The sequence below is a fragment of the Heteronotia binoei genome, chromosome 5 (assembly GCF_032191835.1).
Source record: "Heteronotia binoei isolate CCM8104 ecotype False Entrance Well chromosome 5, APGP_CSIRO_Hbin_v1, whole genome shotgun sequence".
NCBI classification, from domain to species: Eukaryota; Metazoa; Chordata; class Lepidosauria; order Squamata; family Gekkonidae; genus Heteronotia; species Heteronotia binoei.
The window spans coordinates 2,894,195-2,914,803 of NC_083227.1; the positions used below are offsets into that span (position 1 = coordinate 2,894,195).

Sequence of the window (20,609 nt, forward strand, 5' to 3'; positions counted from 1 at the left end):
CCAGATATTCTCACCCGTAATGGTGCCGTTAGAGCCATGATCTGCCTCTTGGCACCTTTCAGTGCAGGTCGCTCTCGTTTTCCGCCGGCTCAGGCTCCCACGACTCCTTGTTCAAGTGGTCAACAATTATAGTATCCTCGTCAAGCATCATCGAGGTTGCGGTGCTACCCTGGCTGGGCTCCCTCGGCTTCCCCAGCGTCTTCTTCGGTCCCACCGCCGTTGGCTTCGGGTTGAGGGGAGGGCTCGGGGTTTCTCCAGGCAGTTCGCTGCCAGGTGCCCCGGGTCGCCACATCGAAAGCACTTATGAACGGTAGCGACCTTGGGGGTCCCCCCTTGGGTTGGGGCCTTCTTTGCCTTGGTCTTCGTGCCCGGCTGACCCTCACGTCCCCCCTTTCCCCCTTGTTGCTGTTGTCGTTGCAGGGCTATGTGCTTCATGTTGGTTTTGACTTCCCCGGCCAGCTGCATCCACCCCACTAGCGTGGTGGGGCGGGCTTGGTGGAAAGCCCTATCCAGGAGGCTAGCGAGACCCCGTTGATATGCCTCAATTTTCATCATCTCGCTCCAGCCTCGAACCTTCGCGCAATGAGCCCTGAAATCGGCGATGTACTCTCTCACCGATCTCGACCCTTGCTGCATGTCTCAAAGGACGGTGAGGGCCAGAGTCTCCTGAAGGGGGTCCTCGTACTGGTGTAGCATTGCTTGCAGGAAGCCCTCCACACTGGTCAGCTCCGGGCTTTGGCTCTCATACAGGCTCACGTACCACCTCGCTGCCTCCTTCAGCTTCGAGCCCAGATAGTCCACCCTGCTGGGTTTGTCAGGGAAGGTGTTCCCCCAATAGTGCATGTAGCTATTGGCTTGTATTGTGAAATATTCCACTTCCTAGGGGTCACCATCGAAGGTGACATCCAGTCCACGGCCCCATCCGAGGTCCCAGGGCCCTGGCAGCCTCGGGGCCTGCCGGTGAGGTCGGGTACTAGCGGCGGCACCGGTAGGTCCCGTGGTGTTGCTAGGGCATCCGGACCCGTCGGCCCGGCGGGGCCCGGCGCCGGCGGCGCGGGGGCTGTCAGCTGGCCTCGCCCAAAATCGTGAATCAGCAGTCAGTCAATCTGCCTCTGTACCTCTCAAGCCATGACCACGGTGTTCGCGTGGATCTCATCTCTGAGGTCCCTGGCCATGTCTCTAATTTCTTTCCTCATCTTTGCCATGAGCTCCTCACCCTTCAGGGGATTCCTGTCTTCTCCCTCCAAATCGGACCCCTGGCCTCGCTCCTCATCCGATCCGACCCAGTCTCCCTCGTCGCCGATGCGATCGGGATTGCCTTCACTCCCTGGGTTCCCGCTTGGAGCCAGCCTCGCTAGCAGGATCTCGTGGCGTGCCGGTGCCTCGTCCATCAGGGTGGAGGTTCGTGGTTGCCACTTCTTTGGGGTGATGAACAGCGTCTGGAAATGCAAGGGGGAACCTCCAGTCCTCCGCATCCCGGTGATGTTCCGGGGGGGAGTCTTCACAGCCCCCAAAGGTTCAGTAGGTTCTCTGTTATCTGGAACTTTTTCAGCCATCCGACTTAAAAGTGGTCGGTTCAGATAAGCCTTTAAGAGGGATCAGTCCCAAAATGTCAGACAATGGGATCTCAAATCAGCCAAGTCCTTGAAATTGATACAAAGTTAAGCTTTATTTGATAATCCATAAGCAGAACACGGGAACATTGGGACTGATACTCTGTAGCAGTTGGGAACACGCTTTAAGGGGTATGCATCAAAGGTTTCTTACACAAAGCTACAATGCAAAACATTGCCTATCTGAGGTGCTAAGATTCACACGGGTTTTCTTTCTTATCTCGTTGTTGCTGGCTATTTCTCTGGGAAGGCCAAATGGTCGTCCCTGAGGCAGTTTATCTTCAAAGGGGAAATTGCTGTTGTTAGTATGCAGGGAAAGGAATGTTCACATCAAGCATTTGCAACAATCTGCATTTTTTACTTTGATATGCAAGGTCTTTTCTCAAGGTTACTAACATTGGTTCAAGATGGAGACAGTTTAGCTAAGCATTCATTTCAGTACAGCATAACGTACATTGTCTGACACTCAGGAAAAATGGCCCCAGAGCAAACTAATTTATACAACTTTAATGCCAGTAGCTCACGGAATAGAATTTTTGCTCACAAGACTCCGCAGCTTAGTGGGCGCATGGCCCAGAGGGGGAGGGAAAGCATGAAAGGTCTGGCTGGAAAGGACGGTTTTTCTCTCTGCTGAGGCTGGAATGGAGGAGGCTGCAGCTGCAGGGAAATCCCTCATCCAGGGAGGAGGAGTGAATTGGATTGACTTAGAGAAGGGGACATGTATCTCGTCTCGCTAGGGCTTTTCTTAGATCCAAGAGGGCAGCCATGTTGGTCTGGAGCAGTTTAACAAAGCAGGAGCTAAGGTGCTCCTTTAAGACCAACAAGGTTTTATTCAGAACGTAAGCTTTCGTGTGCTAAAAGCACACCGCTTCAGACGAGGGGATCAGGTCCAGTGGGCTGAAATACATGCAGTTTGTTGACTCAGAGGGAAAACTGACACAGATCTGGGATCACATGGTGGAACAGTGTGACGGTTTAGAAGGCCATTTGGCCTGGAGAGCCATAAGAGGTAATAAAAGTTGCTTGCCAATTGGTGTTTCTGCAAGGCTAAGTAAATTACCAAAGGCACGTATGTCCTTGTTGATGTCCACCTGATTTACTACTCAACATCAATCTGTACATTATAAACATCATTCTAGTTTTCCATTTAGAAGAAAAGAATACATAAAATGGAAATGGGTCAAGTATAGGTAATGAGATAAACAGCCAACATCCCTTATCTGAGTATGTTGATATAAAACATTATTCCGATATACTATTATTAAAGAGAAATACATTCCCCCATTCACTGTTGCACTAAAAGTCTTTACTACCCACCAATTGTTTGAGCACTATAAATAAACTGTTGTTGTTAGGTTGCCTGAGTCTTCACGTCTCTTTCGTTATGACTAAAAGGTTTTGCTAAGAAGGAAGATTCAGGGGTTGGGGGGGTACTGTGGGCCCCCAGAAAGACCCTGACCAGAGCGGTGGCAGCCTGTAGAAGCCCCTTCCAGGTCCCCTGCTGAGTCACAACCTTCTAGCCAACAACTTCACAATGGGCCCAAATCTGGCACAAGGCACCCTTACCGTGTGAGTGGGCCTCTTGGACACACTTCTGGGCCTGCGCCTTCTGCTCTTCCTCCAAAGGAGACCCTTCCTCCTCAGAGAAGTTCGCTTCCATCTTCAAAGATGGTCCCCACATCTGGAACAGCAGGAAGAGAGACAGGGAAAAGGAGGAAGGTTAAAGACCAAGGAGACAAATCACCCCCCCATCGATCAACAGAGCTGCTTCAATCACAATGGGAAGAATCAGGGATCTGGTTTTCTATCAACCCAGGTGAAGTGTCTGGAGGGATGAATATAAGATGGAAGATCACAACTTGAAGGGACGGCATGAAGCTCCCTCACCTGTTCTGCCCGCCTCTTCTCCTCTGCCTGGCTCAGGAGGAAACCTTCGGCCAGGGCCACCGCCTGGGAACTGGTCTCCGGCCCACATCCTCTGACCCAGCCCTGCATTTCCTGGGGCAGGAGAGTCAGGAACTGCTCCAGGATCACCAGCTCCACGATCTGCTTCTTGGTGTGCCTCTCCGGCTTCAGCCACTGGCTGCAAAGTCCATGGAGCTGGCTGCAAACCTCTCGGGGCCCATCAGACTCATGGTAGCGGAACTGCCGGAAATGCTGGCGATATTCCTCTGAGATCGCGGTGACCTGATAACAGACTTCCAGCTCAGGGCTTTCCCAGAATCCAACACCACTCCCAGCTAGGGTAGGTTTGGGGCCTTTGCTTTCTCTCTTGCCCGTTCCAGGTCCTTCTGGATCCTGCTCTTCCATCTCCTTCCCTTTCTCTTGGGTTACTTTCAACTGTGGAAAAAATGCTTTTATTCACTTGGCTATGAAGAGGGAGAGGGGAATATATCAAAAAGGCAGAAAGGAACCTAAAGAAGATGGAGCTACATCACCGACCCTGGTCATGACACACCCAGGACAGCCCTCCTGGATCAGAAGGAAAATCCTTCTCGTGGTTTGAAATGAGGATTCATGTCATTAACTACCGTAGACATCTCCTAGGGGGGCCCAAAGTCTCCGGGTCCTGATGGCGAACACCCAAGAGTTTCTAAAGGATGTGAGACAGTTGATCTATGAACCTGTGAATGTGACCTATTTTAAAAGGGATTCAGAGGGGAACCAGGAAACTACAGGCCGGTCATCCCAATATCTGTCCCGGGGATATTAGCAGAATCTGTAATCAAAGACAGAATTAATTGTAAGACACACGGAAGGACAAAGCCTGCTGAGGGAAAACCAGCACGGCTTCTGCACAGGGAAGTCCTGCCACCACAGAGAGTGGACAGAGAGGAATTTTGCTTCCTCAACCAAATAGGAATCGAAGGCATCTGATGGGCAGTAGGTTCAGGACACAGAGAGCGATTAAAATGTGGAATTTGCCACCAGAGGGTGTAGTCATGGCCACCACAGGAATAAACAGATTTCAAAGAGACTAGATAAATTCATGGAGGGCAAATCTGTCAATGGCTGCTATCTATGGTGACTGAGGGGAACCTTCACATTTAGAGGCAGTCAACCTCTGGATCCCAGAGAAGGAGGCAGCATCAGGGGAAGGCCTTGGCCTCCACGCCCTGTTGCTTGTTGTCCAAAGGAACTGTTTGGCCCCTGTGTAGGACAGGAGGCTGGATTAGGTGGGTCCTCACTGGTCTGATCCAGCAGGGCTCTACTGATGTTCTTCTCAGGGGAAGGCCTTGGCCTCCATTACTGTTGTTGGCCATCCAGAGGAACTGGTCAGCCACTGGGTGAGAGACAGGAGGCTGGACTAGATGGACCCTCACTGGCCTGACCCAGCATAGCTTTTCTGACGTTATTCTGAGGGTCCCCAATGCAGTTGATTGGTAGACCTGGCCTTCTGTTTCCCATTGAATTCAAATGGTGTACCTGGCCTCTTGTTCCCCAATGCAGCTGATTGCTACTCCTGGGCTTTTGTTTGCCATTGAACTCAGCTGGGAGACCTGGCCTCTGCTTTCTCACCACCGCATTGCTACACCACACTTTTCTTCTCATTCAATGCAAATACAAACTGCCACAAGTCCTGCCACAACAGAGAGTGGACAAAGAGGAATTTTTCTTCCTCCCCCAACCACAAATTGAAGGCATCCAATATGCCCCATGGGAGGTAAGTTCAGGACAGAAAGAGCCATTAAAGTGTGGAATTTGCCAGAAGAGGGTGTATTCATGGCCACCACAGGAATAAACAGCTTTCAAAGAGACCAGATAAATTCATGGAGGGCAAATCTGTCAATGGCTGCTAGCTGTGGTGATTGAGGGGAACCTTCGCATTTAGAGGCAGTCAACCTCTGGATCCCAGAGCAAGGAGGCAGCATCAGGGGAAGGCCTCGGCCTCCATGCCCTGTTGCTGGTTGTCCAGAGGAACTGGTGGGCTGCTGTGGGAGACAGGAGGCTGGACTAGATGGACCCTCCCTGGTCTGACCCAGCAGGGCTCTTCTGAGGTTCTTCTCAAGGGAAGGCCTTGGCCAATTTGGTGTAGTGGTTAAGTGTGTGGACTCTTATCTGGGAGAAATGGGTTTGATTCCCAACTCCTCCACTTACAGCTGCTGGAATGGCCTTGGGTCAGCCATAGCTCTGGCTGAGGTTGGCCTTGAAAGGGCAGCTGCTGTGATAGCCCTCTCAGCCCCACCCACCTCACAGGGTGTCTGTTGCGGGGGGAGAAGAGATAGGAGATTGTAAGCTGCTCTGAGTCTCTGATTCAGAGAGAAGGGTGGGGTATAAATCTGCAGTCATCTTCTTCTCTCTGCCCTGTTGCTGGCCCTGCAGAGGAACTGGTTGATTAATGTGGGAGACAGGAGGCTGGACTAGATGGACTCTTGGTCCGATGCAGCAGGGCTCTGCTCATGTTCTTTCTACTGCGGTCCTGTTGCTGAGGCCATGATCCTCATAGCGATGTATTCCCAGTGCCCTTTGTCCCTCCCGGCCTTCTGGATGTGGGCAGCTGATATCTGGGCGCATGGCTCTCCGCAACAGCCTTGTACCGTGACTCAGGGTCGTTCGTGGCCTTTCCATCGACACCAATGGTGTCACTAGGCTCTCTGCACCTTGGCAACTGATTTTATTTTATTTTTAAATTCCCTCTCCTCTGCTGAGTGGCCTTGAATACCCCGTAGTAGACCAAACTGATGCCTAATGGGGGTTGCCAGCCTCAGGTGGGGCAGGTAAACATCCCAAAGGCATTCACGAAAAACCAGGCTCTATAAATTAGAAAAACTCTAAGAAGAAATTAATACAAATTCATGCTTCCTACAAAAAAGATTTGCTATCAGAATGCTTATTTATTTTTATTTATTTATTTAGAATTTATATCCCGCCCTTCCCACGAGTGGCTCAGGGCGGCTTCCAATAATAGATCCGACATAAAAATTAAGCAATATTTAAACATGTAAGGGAATAAACATTTAAAACAGATAAAACAGATAAAACCATAAGAATTAATAAATGCTGACCATAAGGTCTTTCAAAATGCAATTAGTGCCATTTTCTCTGATACATTTTTGAATGTATGTTTAAACTTGTGGTGTATTATTTCTTCTGGTGAATCTTAATGCTTTATCTATGCAGCTTGTAGAAGCCTTGTGTGAAACACAGCATCATGCACAACCCTGTCGTGTGTTTGTGCCTGGCTGCTGCTTTTTACTACATCAGCTCCGTTTAAAAGGAGTATTTGGAGCGTTTGACTCTGTGCAAAGTGGCTTCATGTCACTTCCTGGACCCACTCTTTTGGAGAAAATGGCATTAATTGCATGTTGAAAGACTTTGGGGTACGGGTGTGGTCAGCATTCTGATAGCAAAAAAAATTTGTACGATATATAGGAAGCACTGTATGAATTTGTATTAAGTTTCTTCTTAGTGTTTATCTAATTTATAGAGTCTGGTTTTTCGCAGATGCCTTTGTGCTGTTTACCTGCTCCATTTTCCGTGTTACTCTTTTTGGTTGCCTTAGCCTCCAGGTGGGGCTGGAGATCTCCCAGGATTATAACTGATCATCATTAGAACTGATTTTGGGCTGTGTCAACAGAAGTATAGTCTCCAGATCATGTGATAAATGTAACGTTCTGCATTTAGGTAGGAAAAACCAAATGCATCATTATAGGATGGGGGAGACTTGTCTTGGCAGTAGTATGTATGAAAAGGATCTAGGGGTCTTTGTGTACCATTCACGGAACATGAGTCAGCAGTGTGTTGCAGTAGCTAAAAAAAAATCAAAAATTTTGTGCAAAAACACTCTTGACTAGTATATACAAAATTAAGAAACTTATATTATACCATATAATAAACAGCCTACACAAGTAGACATACATTCATGTTCATCCAGTAGAAGTTAAAGACAAACAAGAGTCTCAAATACAGTCTTACAGGGAGGACCCCACACAGTCTCTTAATATTCCAAACATAGTACTAAGACTCAACAATAAAGTTCCACAGGAGTCCCTCCGTTGTGTGTTGACTTCTGAAGGAAAAATTCTTGCCTTCATGCAAACTCCGGCTTTGATTGCGTTCCGCTGCTCCTGGAGCTTCCTCGTAAGCCAACTGAAAGTTCCAGCCAAGTTCTCTCTCAAACGCCCATTTTGGTATCTTAATGGGCGTTTGAGAGAGAACTTGGCTGGAACTTTCAGTTCCAGGAGCAGCGGAACGCAATCAAAGCCGGAGTATGCGTGAAGGCAAGAATTTTTCCTTCAGAAGTCAACACACAACAGAGGGACTCCTGTGGAACTTTATTGTTGAGTCTTAGTACTCTTTAGGGTTTGTAGAACCTTCCGGGCTCAAGTGCCGTGTTCTACTGGAGAAAGTTTTTCTTCCAGACGTTTCGTTCTCAGCTGCGGGGAACATCCTCAGTGGCGTTGCAGCCGGAGCAGGCGCTCTGACCTTCTTGGTTGCTGTGCATTGAGTCTAGAAGGTCAGAGCGCCTGCTCCGGCTGCAACGCCACTGAGGATGTTCTCCGCAGCTGAGAACGAAACGTCTGGAAGAAAAACTTTCTCCAGTAGAACACGGCACTTGAGCCCGGAAGATTCTACAAACCCTAATGATGTTACCAGCCGTGAAAACCTGAAATCTTAGTACTCTGTTTGGAATATTAAGAGACTGTGTGGGGTCCTCCCTGTAAGACTGTATTTGAGACTCTTGTTTGTCTTTAACATCTACTGGATGAACATGAATGTATGTCTACTTGTGTAGGCTGTTTATTATATAAGTTTCTTAATTTTGTATATACTAGTCAAGAGTGTTTTTGCACAATATTTTTGATATTTTTGTATTCTATATATTGTGCTGCCATTGTTCTTTTGCAGTAGCTAAAAAGGCAAATGCAATTTTGGGCTGTAGCAACAGAAGAATAGTGTCCAGATCATGTGAAGTGATGACTTTGCTCTGCTCTGGTTAGACCTCACCTAGGGTATTGTTTTCAGTCTGGGGCAGCAGAGTTTAAGAAGGAGGTAGAGAAGCTGGAAGGGGTCCAGAGGAGGGCGATGAAGACGGTGAAGGGTCTGGAGACCAAGTCCTATGAAGAAAGATTGATGGAGCTGGGCATGTTCAGCCTGGAGAGGAGGCTGCTGAGAGGCGATATGATCTGACGAGCGTGAGAAGGAGGGCAGGAAGGGCTGCATCACTGCCTAGTTCTTGTGGCCCCTTCTTACACACCCAAGGGAATGCTGAGTGGCACTTTGGGGTCAGTCAGAAATTATTCTCTAGGCCAGATTGGCAAGGGGTCCTGGAGAGTTTGGGGGGGGGGGGTTGCCATCTTCTGCTCATGCAGCAGGGGTCAGCGGGTGTGTGTTGTGGGGGGAGACTGTTGTGAGTTTCCTGCATTGTGCAGGGGGTTGGACTAGATGACCCTGGGGGTCCCTTCCAGCTCTATGATTCTGAGTACCGAGATCAATTCAGCCCACAAAAGATGCCTGTTTAGCGGTGGGCTCTATGGCAGGAGCGGCCAACGGTAGCTCTCCAGATGTTTTTTGCCTACAACTCCCATCAGCCCCACGCATTGGCCATGCTGGCTGGGGCAGATGGGAGTTGTAAGCAAAAAAACATCTGGAGAGCTACCGTTGGCCACCCCGCTCTATGGCATTAGACTGCGCTGAGCTCCCCCCTCCCCCCAATTCCCTGGGAATTCCCCATTGCAGACGTCACTACCTGAGAGCAGCAGCTGTTTTATTTCAGAATTGAAATGACCAGCGATTGGACGCCAGTTGCATCCGCTGAATTTCCTGGCACTTTAAAGACACTGATGATTCCTGCTCCCCCGAAAAGAAATCCCATGCACATGGTGGAGCACAAGCCATGCTAACAGCCGCTTCCCTCTCTTCTTCCAAAATCTAACCCCTTATTCTCCCCCCCCCCCCCCATCCTGCAGGACTTACTTGCAGGGAGACCTTCCCTGGCTGCAAAGAAGCTTTTCCCTGCTTCTCTTTGCGGATCTGAAGCTCTTCCTTTCTTGTGCAATTCGGAAATTTCTCTCCCCCCCCCCCCCGAGGAAGCTCGTTTTTTTCCCGCCCCCCCTTGCTCGGCCTCTCTTGCAAAAACGGCTTTCTCTCTTTAACCCTTGCATTGCTGGACAGGAACTTAAACTCTCCTCCGCCCGTTTCCTGCTCCCAACCTAGCCGGATCGGCCGGGCTGCAGCCAGCGATGCTCTCTGCGGCTCAGCAGGGCCGGATCGACATATTTTTTGAGGGGGGGGGAGGGCAAAAGTAAAAAATGGCACCCCTTATATTTTTCCTTCAATTATATAAGCCAGTTTCATGTCTGTGTTCGTGTGAAACTTGGTGGAATTAGAAGAATCAGTGGGACACGGTGATTCCTGGATAGAAGTTATATTGGAAGGATAGGGAGGGAAGGGTTGGAGGTGGGGGGGCTCCGTATGCCAGAGAGGGTATACAGTCCACTAAGACTGAGGTCGAGAATTCGATTCCCTTCAAGAGTCATGGAGTAAAAGGGCAGGTCCTCTTGTGGATCAAAAGCTGGCTAATTAATAGGAAACAGAGAGTGAGTATAAATGGGCAGTCTTTGCAGTGGATGACGGTAAGCAGTGGAGTGCCGCAGGGCTCGGTACTGGGTCCCATGCTCTTTAACTTGTTCATAAATGATTTAGAGTTGGGAGTGAGCAGTGAAGTGGCCAAGTTTGCGGATGACACTAAATTATTCAGGGTGGTGAGAACCAGAGAGGATTGTGAGGAACTCCAAAGGGATCTGTTGAGGGTGGGTGAGTGGGCATCAATGTGGCAGATGCGGTTCAATGTGGCCAAGTGCAAAGTAAGGCACATTGGGGCCAAGAATCCCAGCTACAAATACAAGTTGATGGGGTGTGAACTGGCAGAGACTGACCAAGAGAGAGATCTTGGGGTCATGGTAGATAACTCACTGAAAATGTCAAGACAGTGTGCGATTGCAATAAAAAAAAAAAAGGCCAACGTCATGCTGGGAATTATTAGGAAGGGAACGGAAAAAAAATCAGCCAGTATCATGATTTCCCTGTATAAATCGATGGTGCAGTCTCATTTGAAATACTGTGTACAATTCTGGTCACTGCACCTCAAAAAAGATATTATAACATTTTAAAAAGTGCAGAAAAGGGCAACTAGAATGATTAACGGGTTGGAACACTTTCCCTATAAAGAAAGGTTAAAACACCTGGGGCTCTTTAGCTTGGAGAAACGTCAACTGCGGGGTGACATGATAGAGGTTTACAAGATTATGCATGAGATGGAGAAAGTAGAGAAAGGAGTACTTTTTCTCCCTTTCTCACAATACAAGAACTCGTGGGCATTCGATGAAATTGCTGAGCAGTCAGGTTAGAATGGATAAAAGGAAGTACTTCTTCACCCAAAGGGTGATTAACAAGTGGAATTCACTGCCACAGGAGGTGGTGGCGGCTACAAGCATAGCCAGCTTCAAGAAGGGATTGGATAAACATATGAAGCAGAGGCCCATCAGTGGCTATTAGCCACAGTATATTACTGGAACTGTCTAGGGCAGTGATACTCTGTATTCTTGGTGCTTGCAGGGGGCGGGGCACAGTGAAAGGGGGAAGTGAAAGGGCTTCTAGCTCCACTTGTGAACCTCCTGATGGCAATTGGGTTGGGGTTTAGAGAAAAGAGAACAGCAGACTCCCAATTCCTTAAATGTATGCTCATTTATTTTAAATAATACATAGTTCTAAAGCTTCTCTGTCTCTTAATGTTTAGTGCAAAAGTCTTAAATCATGCAAAAAAAAATTACAATGGATACAGGGTTAGGCTTACAAGGCTACATTCTTCAATATCTATTAGTCTGTTGCTGGGTGGCCAACGGTAGATCCCCAGATGTTTTTTGCCTACAACTCCCATCAGCCCCAGTCAGCATGACCAATGGCTGGGGCTGATGGAAGTTGTAGGCAAAAAACATCTGGAGAGCTACCGTTGGCCACCCCTGGCAGAAGCACAGCCTTCCCAAACACATGGCAGCATAGCAGCATCTATATCTTACCTCTTCTAGGTTGTCTGATGGTTGAATCGGAAGAACCAGGGTCTTCCCAAAAACTTGGCATACACTGGTCTTTCCCTGATAAACTTTTCAAGGTGTCTGCCCACCTATTCTAACCAACAGGGGTGGGATTCTAGCAGGAGCTCCTTTGCGTATTAGGCCACACACCCCATGATGTAGCCAATACTACAAAAAAGAGCCTTGTAGGCTCTTGAGAGGATTGGCTACATCAGGGGGTGTGGCCTAATATGCAAAGGAGCTCCTGTTAGAATTCTACACCTGCTAGCCAATCAGAAATACGAAAGCCATCTTTGCCTGGAAAGTCGCATCTATCCACATATTCTGGAATTTTCCCTAGTAGGAACTTCCCAAATGCCAAGTACTTTGTACGTAAGAGATACATTTCTTTTGCCAAGTGTCAGTCTAACCTCGATCATTCCCAACCTCCTCACTTCTTGGCTTCTCTTCAGATTGTCAGAAAACTCCATTTTGTATCAAAAAATCCATTTTGAATTTAATTGTTTTGGCTTCATCTTAAGTTTAAAATACCCGATTTCCATTTATGCCATGACCACACTCATGCTAGAACAGGTAGAGTTCAGACCACCAAAGATGTCTAAAACTCTCCCTCTTTTACAGCACAGATGTATATATCTGTAACAGGAAAACATGAATACGTTATAGTGTAGTGAATGTAGTGTAATGTATACATCTGATCTCACTAGTATCTAAGAATCTAATTCCACTCCTCTGTAGTGTTCTGGCAGCTCTACAAATTCAGCTGTCCTCAGGTTTCTTTAATCAATTCTCATCTTACAACTACCTATTCATGCATAAAATGTGTATCTATGTTATGATATAACCAGTTTGGTGTAGTGGTAAAGCGTGCGGACTCTTATTAGGGAGAACCGGATTTGATTCCCCGCTCCTCCATCTGCAGCTGCTGGAATGGCCCTGGGTCAGCCATCGCTCTCACAGATCTGTCCTTGAAAGGGCAGCTGCTGTAAGAGCTCTCTCAGCCCCACCCACCTCACAGGGTGTCTGTTGTGGGGGAGGAAGGTAAAGGAGACTGTGAGGCATATAAAGTGGAGGCTGGGGTATAAATCCAGCATCTTCTATATATGTATAACATATGAATATACAGCTAATTTCTGTGTGAATTCTTTTAAAATCCTTATATAGAAAAACCTGCATTCTGTGTTTCAATGTTTAATAAACCCTAAGAAGCACTCTCCATTCCCCTCCCCCATCTACTATCCTAATGGGATGTTGGATCATTTCCCTGTCAATATTTTTCCCTAAATACTCAACATTAGGTCTTCAAGGGGATAACAATCTCATCCCCCACCTCTTCAACAGCAGCAGCATGATTGGTAGACCTGGCCTCTGCTTCCCCACTGCAGCGCATTGCTACACCACACCTCCTTTCTTTCCATTCAAATAAAATACAAACTTTCTGACACAAGGCCACCAAGGACCTCCTTTCACCTCTTCTCACACAATCTCTCCCAGCTTCAGCTCAAAACACCCCTGCCGCTTCACTCACCAGGCCTGTTCCAAGCTACACCAGAGGCTTCTGAGCAGACACGCAGCCCACACTGCCTGGGGCAAAACTGCCTCACAGCCTGCACTTGTGTGCGCGTGCTAATTCATGCCAAAGCTTCTTGGTAGACTGATGCGCCCTTCTAGACGGCAAACCTGCATTCTTCTTCTGCTTTAACGCCGTTTGTATTTCTGCATCTCATCATACAGGTCACAAGAGGAGATAAGAGAGAGACACATCATTTCCAAAACTCTTGCAAGGTAACTTAGAGTTCCACCTTTTGTGCAGGATGTCATCTTATGTCCTTGGATGTCACTTCCAGCTCAAAAACTCAGCTGGTGGCAGTTCCTGAGCTCCACCCCTTCCCATGTCACATGGTGCACCAAAACCCCACCCCATCCTGTGATGTCACTCAGACCACTCCCACAGACCTGCCTCTTCTGCATCTGACATTTAGTCTCTGCGGCTCATACCCAAAAATCATCACAGATCTCATTGCTTTTGCTAAACTAAACACAGTGCTGCTTTGTATCCCATTGAACTCAATTTTGTGAAAGATTGAATCATAGAATCATAGAGTTGGAAGGGACCTCCAGGGTCATCTAGTCCAGGGGTGGCCAACGGTAGCTCTCCAGATGTTTTTTGCCTACAACTCCCATCAGCCGCAGCCATTGGCCATGCTGGCTGGGGCTGATGGGAGTTGTAGGCAAACAACATCTGGAGAGCTACCGTTGGCTACCCCTGATCTAGTCCAACCCCCTGCACAATGCAGGAAACTCACAAATACTGTTCCCTAAATTCACAATGGACCGCCTCTCCCCATATGAACCCCCACAGCATCCTCTTTAGCAAAAGCAATGAGATACGGGATGATTTTTCAGTGGAAATGTGTTGGATTTACCGGCAATTGGAATCTAAAGATCCATTCAGTGGAACAACACAGCTCTTTTGGAGCCAGTACAGCAGAGAGATTATGAACTTTGAAAAGACATCGAATTAACCCTTCATAAAGAACTTTGGTTTGAAATGGACTATATATAGTATATTTTATCCATTGAGGAGAGAGAGAGAGAGAGACGGAGGGAGGGAGAGAGAGCTCATACAATACTCAGAGGCTGCTGTCTCCCGCTATGTGGTGCAATATTGGATTGTGATATGAATAGTGAAATTGTATTTCATGTGGAAAATTGAATATTCAGTCCAGATGGATGGTGGGTATATTTGTACATCGCAGACGTAGAATTTACATATATAATGTCTAAGGAATTTATTAAAATTACAGTAATTTCCTATTATAGACCTGGTGTTCTATGGCATCTTTGAGGGTGCAGGGAATGACAATCCCTGGAAGTTGAAGAAACATTCCGGGAATGGAATTCCACTCTTGCCCTCCTTGAAGCCAGCCAGGCATCCTTAGAACCAGGGACTATGAAAAGATGTTGAGCAGCAGAACTTAGAGCCCGGGGGTTCATACGGGGAGAGGCGGTCCAGAAGATATGCAGGTCCGTGGCCGTAAAGAGTTGATGCTTTGAGCCAGCTTGTCTCTACTGAATGGACATGAGATTGGGTGCCAGACTGAGTACCCTGACCTGGAAACCAACAGCCAAAAGGGGAGATTACACTGGCAAGCCATGCCTGGGGGGAGGGGAAGAGGAGGAGAAACTAGCAATGCCCAGCTGTTTCATGATCTCCTAGGCTCAGAGCATTGCATATTTTTAGTTTCTGCTGTGATCCTTGTGCTTTTTCTTGATGTATTATTTTTAAAGTTGTTTTGCCAAATCTCACTACTCCACCTTTCCATTTTAGGCAGACATCTTTCAATGGTGGAGGGGGGAAGGTTTGGGAGACCCGACCTGGGCTGACGGAGCCCAGCTCCTCACGCTGGGCCCTGCCCCCACTCTCCCCCACACCCTTATTACCTGAATTGCCCTAAAAATAGGAGTTGGGGGAATTTAGCGTGGTGGGCAATCAGGCCATAGCGAGATGTTGAGAACCTATAGCTACAGAAGGTGTCTGCTTTGGAAATCACCCAATAACGAGGAGATTTGGGCTAATAATAAAAGGGGTTTTACTATAAAATACAAGCAAACATACAACGGTATAAAATCATACAATATACATACAGGCCTAAGGAAATAGGGTTGAAATAGACAGGGGTAAACACGAGGGCAGACAAACAGGGTACACTACCTGGTTCAGATGTCCTTACAAGAAGATATGGACGAGCACGGCCATGTGCCACGTCTGGTGCTCCTTACTTAGAGGAGGGAGGGAGGAACACTCGAGTTACATATTGCTCAGGCAGAGAGAGAGAGATGAAGCCTTCTCTCCTGTTATAATAATTTTGGAAAGGGGAGAGGTCCTCCCAAAAAAAGGGCTGGCTTGTTTGTGGGCAGTGTTTAATCTATTCTGTGTACCTGATTGGGTGCCCAGCTCAAGCCAATGAGCAGACCTGACTCTGGTCACCTGAATGGATCTCCAGGTAACAATGGGAAAGGGGGAGGCTCCAAAGCGGCAGTTTGGGCAAGGCATGGGTGGAGGGGATGAAACAAGCTATACAGACTCATCTAAAAGGGACAATAGAGGGCCAAATTGGTACCTAAGGTGACACCCGATCTACACAAAGGACTCTGGTCTGGGTGAAGCTGGTCTTCCTCTCCTGGCTCTTCTGGCTAGCACCGTCCTTTGTCTAAAGTTCCGTTGGGCGGTCTGGCAGGATCCACGCCTAAGCTAAGCGCGATTGCCTTATGTGGATGTTTGAAACAGCTGTTGAGTACGTGAGCCTCTCGCTTCTCTGTCATGGAGTCTCGCAGTGCAGGGAAATGGTCGCTGATGATGTTAGCCCACCAACGGGGCTTTCATGGTCAAGGCTGGAAACCATCTGTCTGGATGGTTCCTGACGCCACAACGTCTTCCACTGCAACGGCCGAGATGGGAACCCATCTGCACTCCTTGCTAGCACTCTTCCAGAGATACAGAATGCAGTTGTAACACTGAGGCTGTTAGTATTCACATAAGTCTCTTAGAAAATAGTAGGTAAAACCCATGTCTTTGAGCAGATGCGTGAGAGTCGCCTCTCCAGGCATCCTGGCAACCAAACCAGTGATCACGATGTCCATATCAATGAGAAATAGGGGGCTCTCCGTCACACCCTGGAACAGCACAGATGCCCTCTTAAAGATCGTAGTAAAACATCTGTATTTGGCCAGATGCCTTTCAAAAGATTTCTTGTAAAACCCTGTTTGCCTTCTCAGTGGCTGAGATCAAAGGGAGCTGGAAGGGAGGGGCAAATGCCACGTCTCGACCACAGCCTCTTTACAATCTATCTCTGCGGCAGCACACTAAAAGCAGGGGGGCCTCGCCCATAGCCTTGTGAAAGCGAGCAATGAATGATTCACAAGGAACACGCCAGCAAGAGAGGATTCAAGGGTGACCAACTCTACCTAGGGTGCGGTCTCATTTGGAGTACTGTGTGCAGTTCTGGTCGCCGCACCTCAAAAAGGATATTATAGCTTTAGAGAAGGTGCAGAGAAGGGCAACTAGAATGATTAAAGGGCTGGAGCACTTTCCCTATGAAGAAAGGTTGAAACGCTTGGGACTCTTTAGCTTGGAGAAACGTCGACTGCGGGGTGACATGATAGAGGTTTACAAGATAATGCATGGAATGGAGAAAGTAGAGAAAGAAGTACTTTTCTCCCTTTCTCACAATACAAGAACTCGTGGGCATTCGATGAAATTGCTGAGCAGACAGGTTAAGACGGATAAAAGGAAGTACTTCTTCACCCAAAGGGTGATTAACATGTGGAATTCACTGCCACAGGAGGTGGTGGCGGCCACAAGTATAGCCACCTTCAAGAGGGGTTTAGATAAAAATATGGAGCACAGGTCCATCAGTGGCTATTAGCCACAGTGTATGGAGCACAGGTCCATCAGTGGCTATTAGCCACAGTGTATGTGTGTATATAACATTTTTTGCCACTGTGTGACACAGAGTGTTGGACTTGATGGGCCGTTGGCCTGATCCAACATGGCTTCTCTTATGTTCTTATGTTAGGGTCTGGTGGATGGAAAGAAGGGATGTCAGCGCAGCGACGCTCCAATGAGCCATCCTGAAGCAGAGACACACTCGTCGCTTGTTTTCTCCAGCTCCAGACCTTGTTTCCTTTCTTCCCAGAACCTGCAAACCTTGCCAATAGGCAATGCACGTCAAGAGGAGAGCTGGCTCTTCAATGCTTTTCACTTTCCGTCCTGTCAGTCCACCCCTCCTGGGGTTGACGAGACCCCGCTGAGCCCAAGGACCACAGAGGAGAGGAAGTGGCTCTGGCTGAAGGGGCACAAGAGTTTACAGAGGCCATACTGGCCCCGGGGCTTCCGTGTGGCTGGACTGGAAACAGGTGGGTGAGGATATTTTGGCTCTGGACAACAGCTGCTGCCGCATGTCCCTGCTCCGCCCCCTCTGGCCAGGACTCAGCATTACAGCCAGAAGTCATTTATTGAAAAAGAGGTGCCAGAGCTTATTAGCACACCTCATTTGCATATTCTAGGGGTGGCCAGCGGTAGCTCTCCAGATGTCTTTTTTGCCTACAACTCCCATCAGCCCCAGCCAGCATGGAGAGCTACCGTTGGCCACCCCTGGCATATGCTATACACCCCTGACATCAACGGAAGGTGTACTAAATTATATCAGCTCAGCATCTACTTTAAAACGCTTCTTGATTTATAATTGTTACAATAATACCTAACTCCCATCATACTTTTTGCATTACTTTCTCCAATATGGCCACAGTGGCATGATGAAGATTTCCATCTGTCTGCTTTATGTGTTTGGGTGATTTCCCCACTTTTTTGTTGGGAAAAATATTAGAAAGTTTGTCAAATCTTCAGCAAAATTCTCACAGGGGGCTTGAACAGTGGAGCCCAGAAGCAAGTGTGTGTGGGGGAGTATAAGAAATAAAGAGCCCAATAAAATTTAAAGGTTCCCCAGCTCTGCTCCTGTGAGCTCCTGCCCAAAATGAGGTCTGGCTACAATTATCAGCCCCAGCCCTCCCCTCCGCCACCCCGTGTCGACCCATGGGGCCAGAAAATCTCACATCTCACAGAGGTCTGAGAAGAGAGCAGAGCAGAGCAGCTCTGATGGCTGAGACAGCTGGAGAAGTTGCTGAGAATTTCTGAGTTTTGAAAGACTTCATTCTGAGGTTTGTGTGACTGCTTAAAATTCTGAGTTGTGATAGCTGGGGAACTGCTGTTTGTTTGGTTGAATGGGCTAAAGGTGAAAGTGATTGAGAGTGATTGCTGCTCATTGCTTAGGAGTGGCTCTGCTTCACCCTCTTTGCATTTTAAGCTGTGCCTTCCCAAAGGCTGAGCACATCTCACAGAGGTCTGAGAAGAGAGCAGAACAGAGCAGAGCAGCTCTGATAGCTGAGACAGCTGGAGAAGTTGCTGAGAATTTCTGAGTTTTGAAAGACTTCATTCTGAGGTTTGTGCGACTGCTTAAAATTTTGAGTTGTGATAGCTGGGGAACTGCTGTTTGTTTGGTTGAGTGGGCTAAAGGTGAAAGTGATTGAAAGTGATTGCTGCTGATTGCTTAGGAGTGGCTTTGCCAAAGGCACAAGCCGAAGGGCGAGAGCTAAAGGGCTCTTGGCCTGTGGCTCTTTGCCTAGGGGCTCTCTAAGGACCAGGAACCCAGATGCCTAATTTCCTTGTTCTCCCAATAAGGTAAGTTGACCCTCCAGAAGGGAAGCCACTTAAACAAACAGCATTTAAAGAGGACTGTATATTTTTAAAATATATATATATCATGGAATGCCAGCAGGGGGTTGGGGGCTTTCCAATGTTTTGCACTGTGTCACATGTATGACTATCTGCCCAAAGGACAGAGGTCTTGGGTGTGTGCTCGATGCAAGGAGCTCCTGGTCCTCAGGGAACGAGTTTGTACCCTTGAGGCCGAGGTGACTGCCCTGGAGAAGCAGAGACGGTCAGTTAGGCAATTAGGGAAGACTCTCGGGGGCGTATTAGATGAGCCCCGCTCTGAACATAGCAGCCCCGTTGCTGCCAGAGAGCGTGAGGGTCGAGAGGGAACAGGGCACCGTGCTGAGGATAAGGGGAATGCGCCCTCAGAAGGGACCTCTTCTTCAGTTGGTGAGCGGGAATCCTTTCACGCCAAGGAACCATCCCTGGGCAGGGGGAGGGGGGGGTTGGTAGTTAGTGATTCGATCCTTAGGCAAGTAGACAGCTGGGTGGCGAAACCGCGTACTGACCGTATGCTGACTTGCCTGCCTGGTGCAAAGGTAGTGGACATTACGCGTGTAGTAGATAGGCTGATAGACAGTGCTGGGGAGGAGCCTGTGGTCGTGGTGCATGTTGGCACCAACGATGTGGGGAAATGCAGTCGTGAGGTCCTGGAGGAAAAATTTAGGCTGCTAGGCGGGAGACTTAAGGCCAGGACCTCCAAGGTAGCCTTCTCAGAAGTGCTACCTGTTCCACGTGCAGGGCAGGAGATACAGGCACAAATTAGACGTCTCAATGTGTGGATGAGATGATGCTGTAAGGAGGAAGGGTTTAAGTTTGTTAGGCACTGGGATGCTTTCTGGAACAAGCGGGAGCTGTACAAAAGAGACGGTCTCCATTTGTCCCCAGATGGAACCAGGCTGCTGGCGCTTAAAATCAAAAAGGTGGCAGAGAAGTTTTTAAACTAAATCTTGGGGGAAAGCCGACAGGAGATGAAATGTCTCTGGTTCGGGAGGACTCGTCTCAAAGAGATGAAGGGTTTGCTGCTATTTTTCTACCTGGTAATGGATCAGAGTTGTCCACTGTGATGGTGACAAACAGTATGGACTGTCTGCCAGAGTCTCGAGGTGACAGGAGGAAGGTGGCGGGCCTAGCTTGCCGGGGAAATTATAGATGTTTGTATGCAAATGCTAGAAGCGTTCGAAGTAAAATTGGTGAATTGGAATAGCCACCTTCAAGAGGGGTTTAGATAAAAATATGGAGCACAGGTCCATCAGTGGCTATTAGCCACAGTGTGTGTCTGTGTATATATAAAAATTTTTGCCACTGTGTGACACAGAGTGTTGGACTGGATGGGCCGTTGCCTGATCCAACATGGCTTCTCTTATGTTCTTATGAATGTTTAGTGTTGGGAGAAAACATAGACATTGTGGGAATTTCAGAAACTTGGTGGAATGAGGAGAATCAGTGGGACACGGTGATTCCTGGATATAAGTTATATCGGAAGGATAGGGAGGGAAGAGTTGGAGGTGAGGTGGCTCTGTATGCCAGAGAGGATATACGGTCCAGTAAGACTGAGGTCAGAGAATTAGATTCCCTTTTAGAAATGCTTTGGGTTGAAATAGAGGGCCCAAAAAGAAATTAACTATGGGAGTTTGTTATTGCCCACCAAATCAAAAGAGAGAGGACGATTATAATATGATGGAAGGC

General features: G+C 48.0%; 1 protein-coding gene across 1 annotated transcript in view; it reads left to right on the forward strand.

The window, feature by feature from the left end:
- Positions 1-20,609, forward strand: part of LOC132571389 (zinc finger protein 850-like) — a gene marked incomplete at its 3' end in the record, with an annotated part of 552,489 nt that overhangs the window by 367,837 nt on the left and 164,043 nt on the right. The window contains exon 6 of the mRNA XM_060238186.1: positions 133-155. Coding sequence (XP_060094169.1) covers positions 133-155 — 23 coding nt within the window. The remainder of the gene's footprint in view (positions 1-132; positions 156-20,609) is intronic.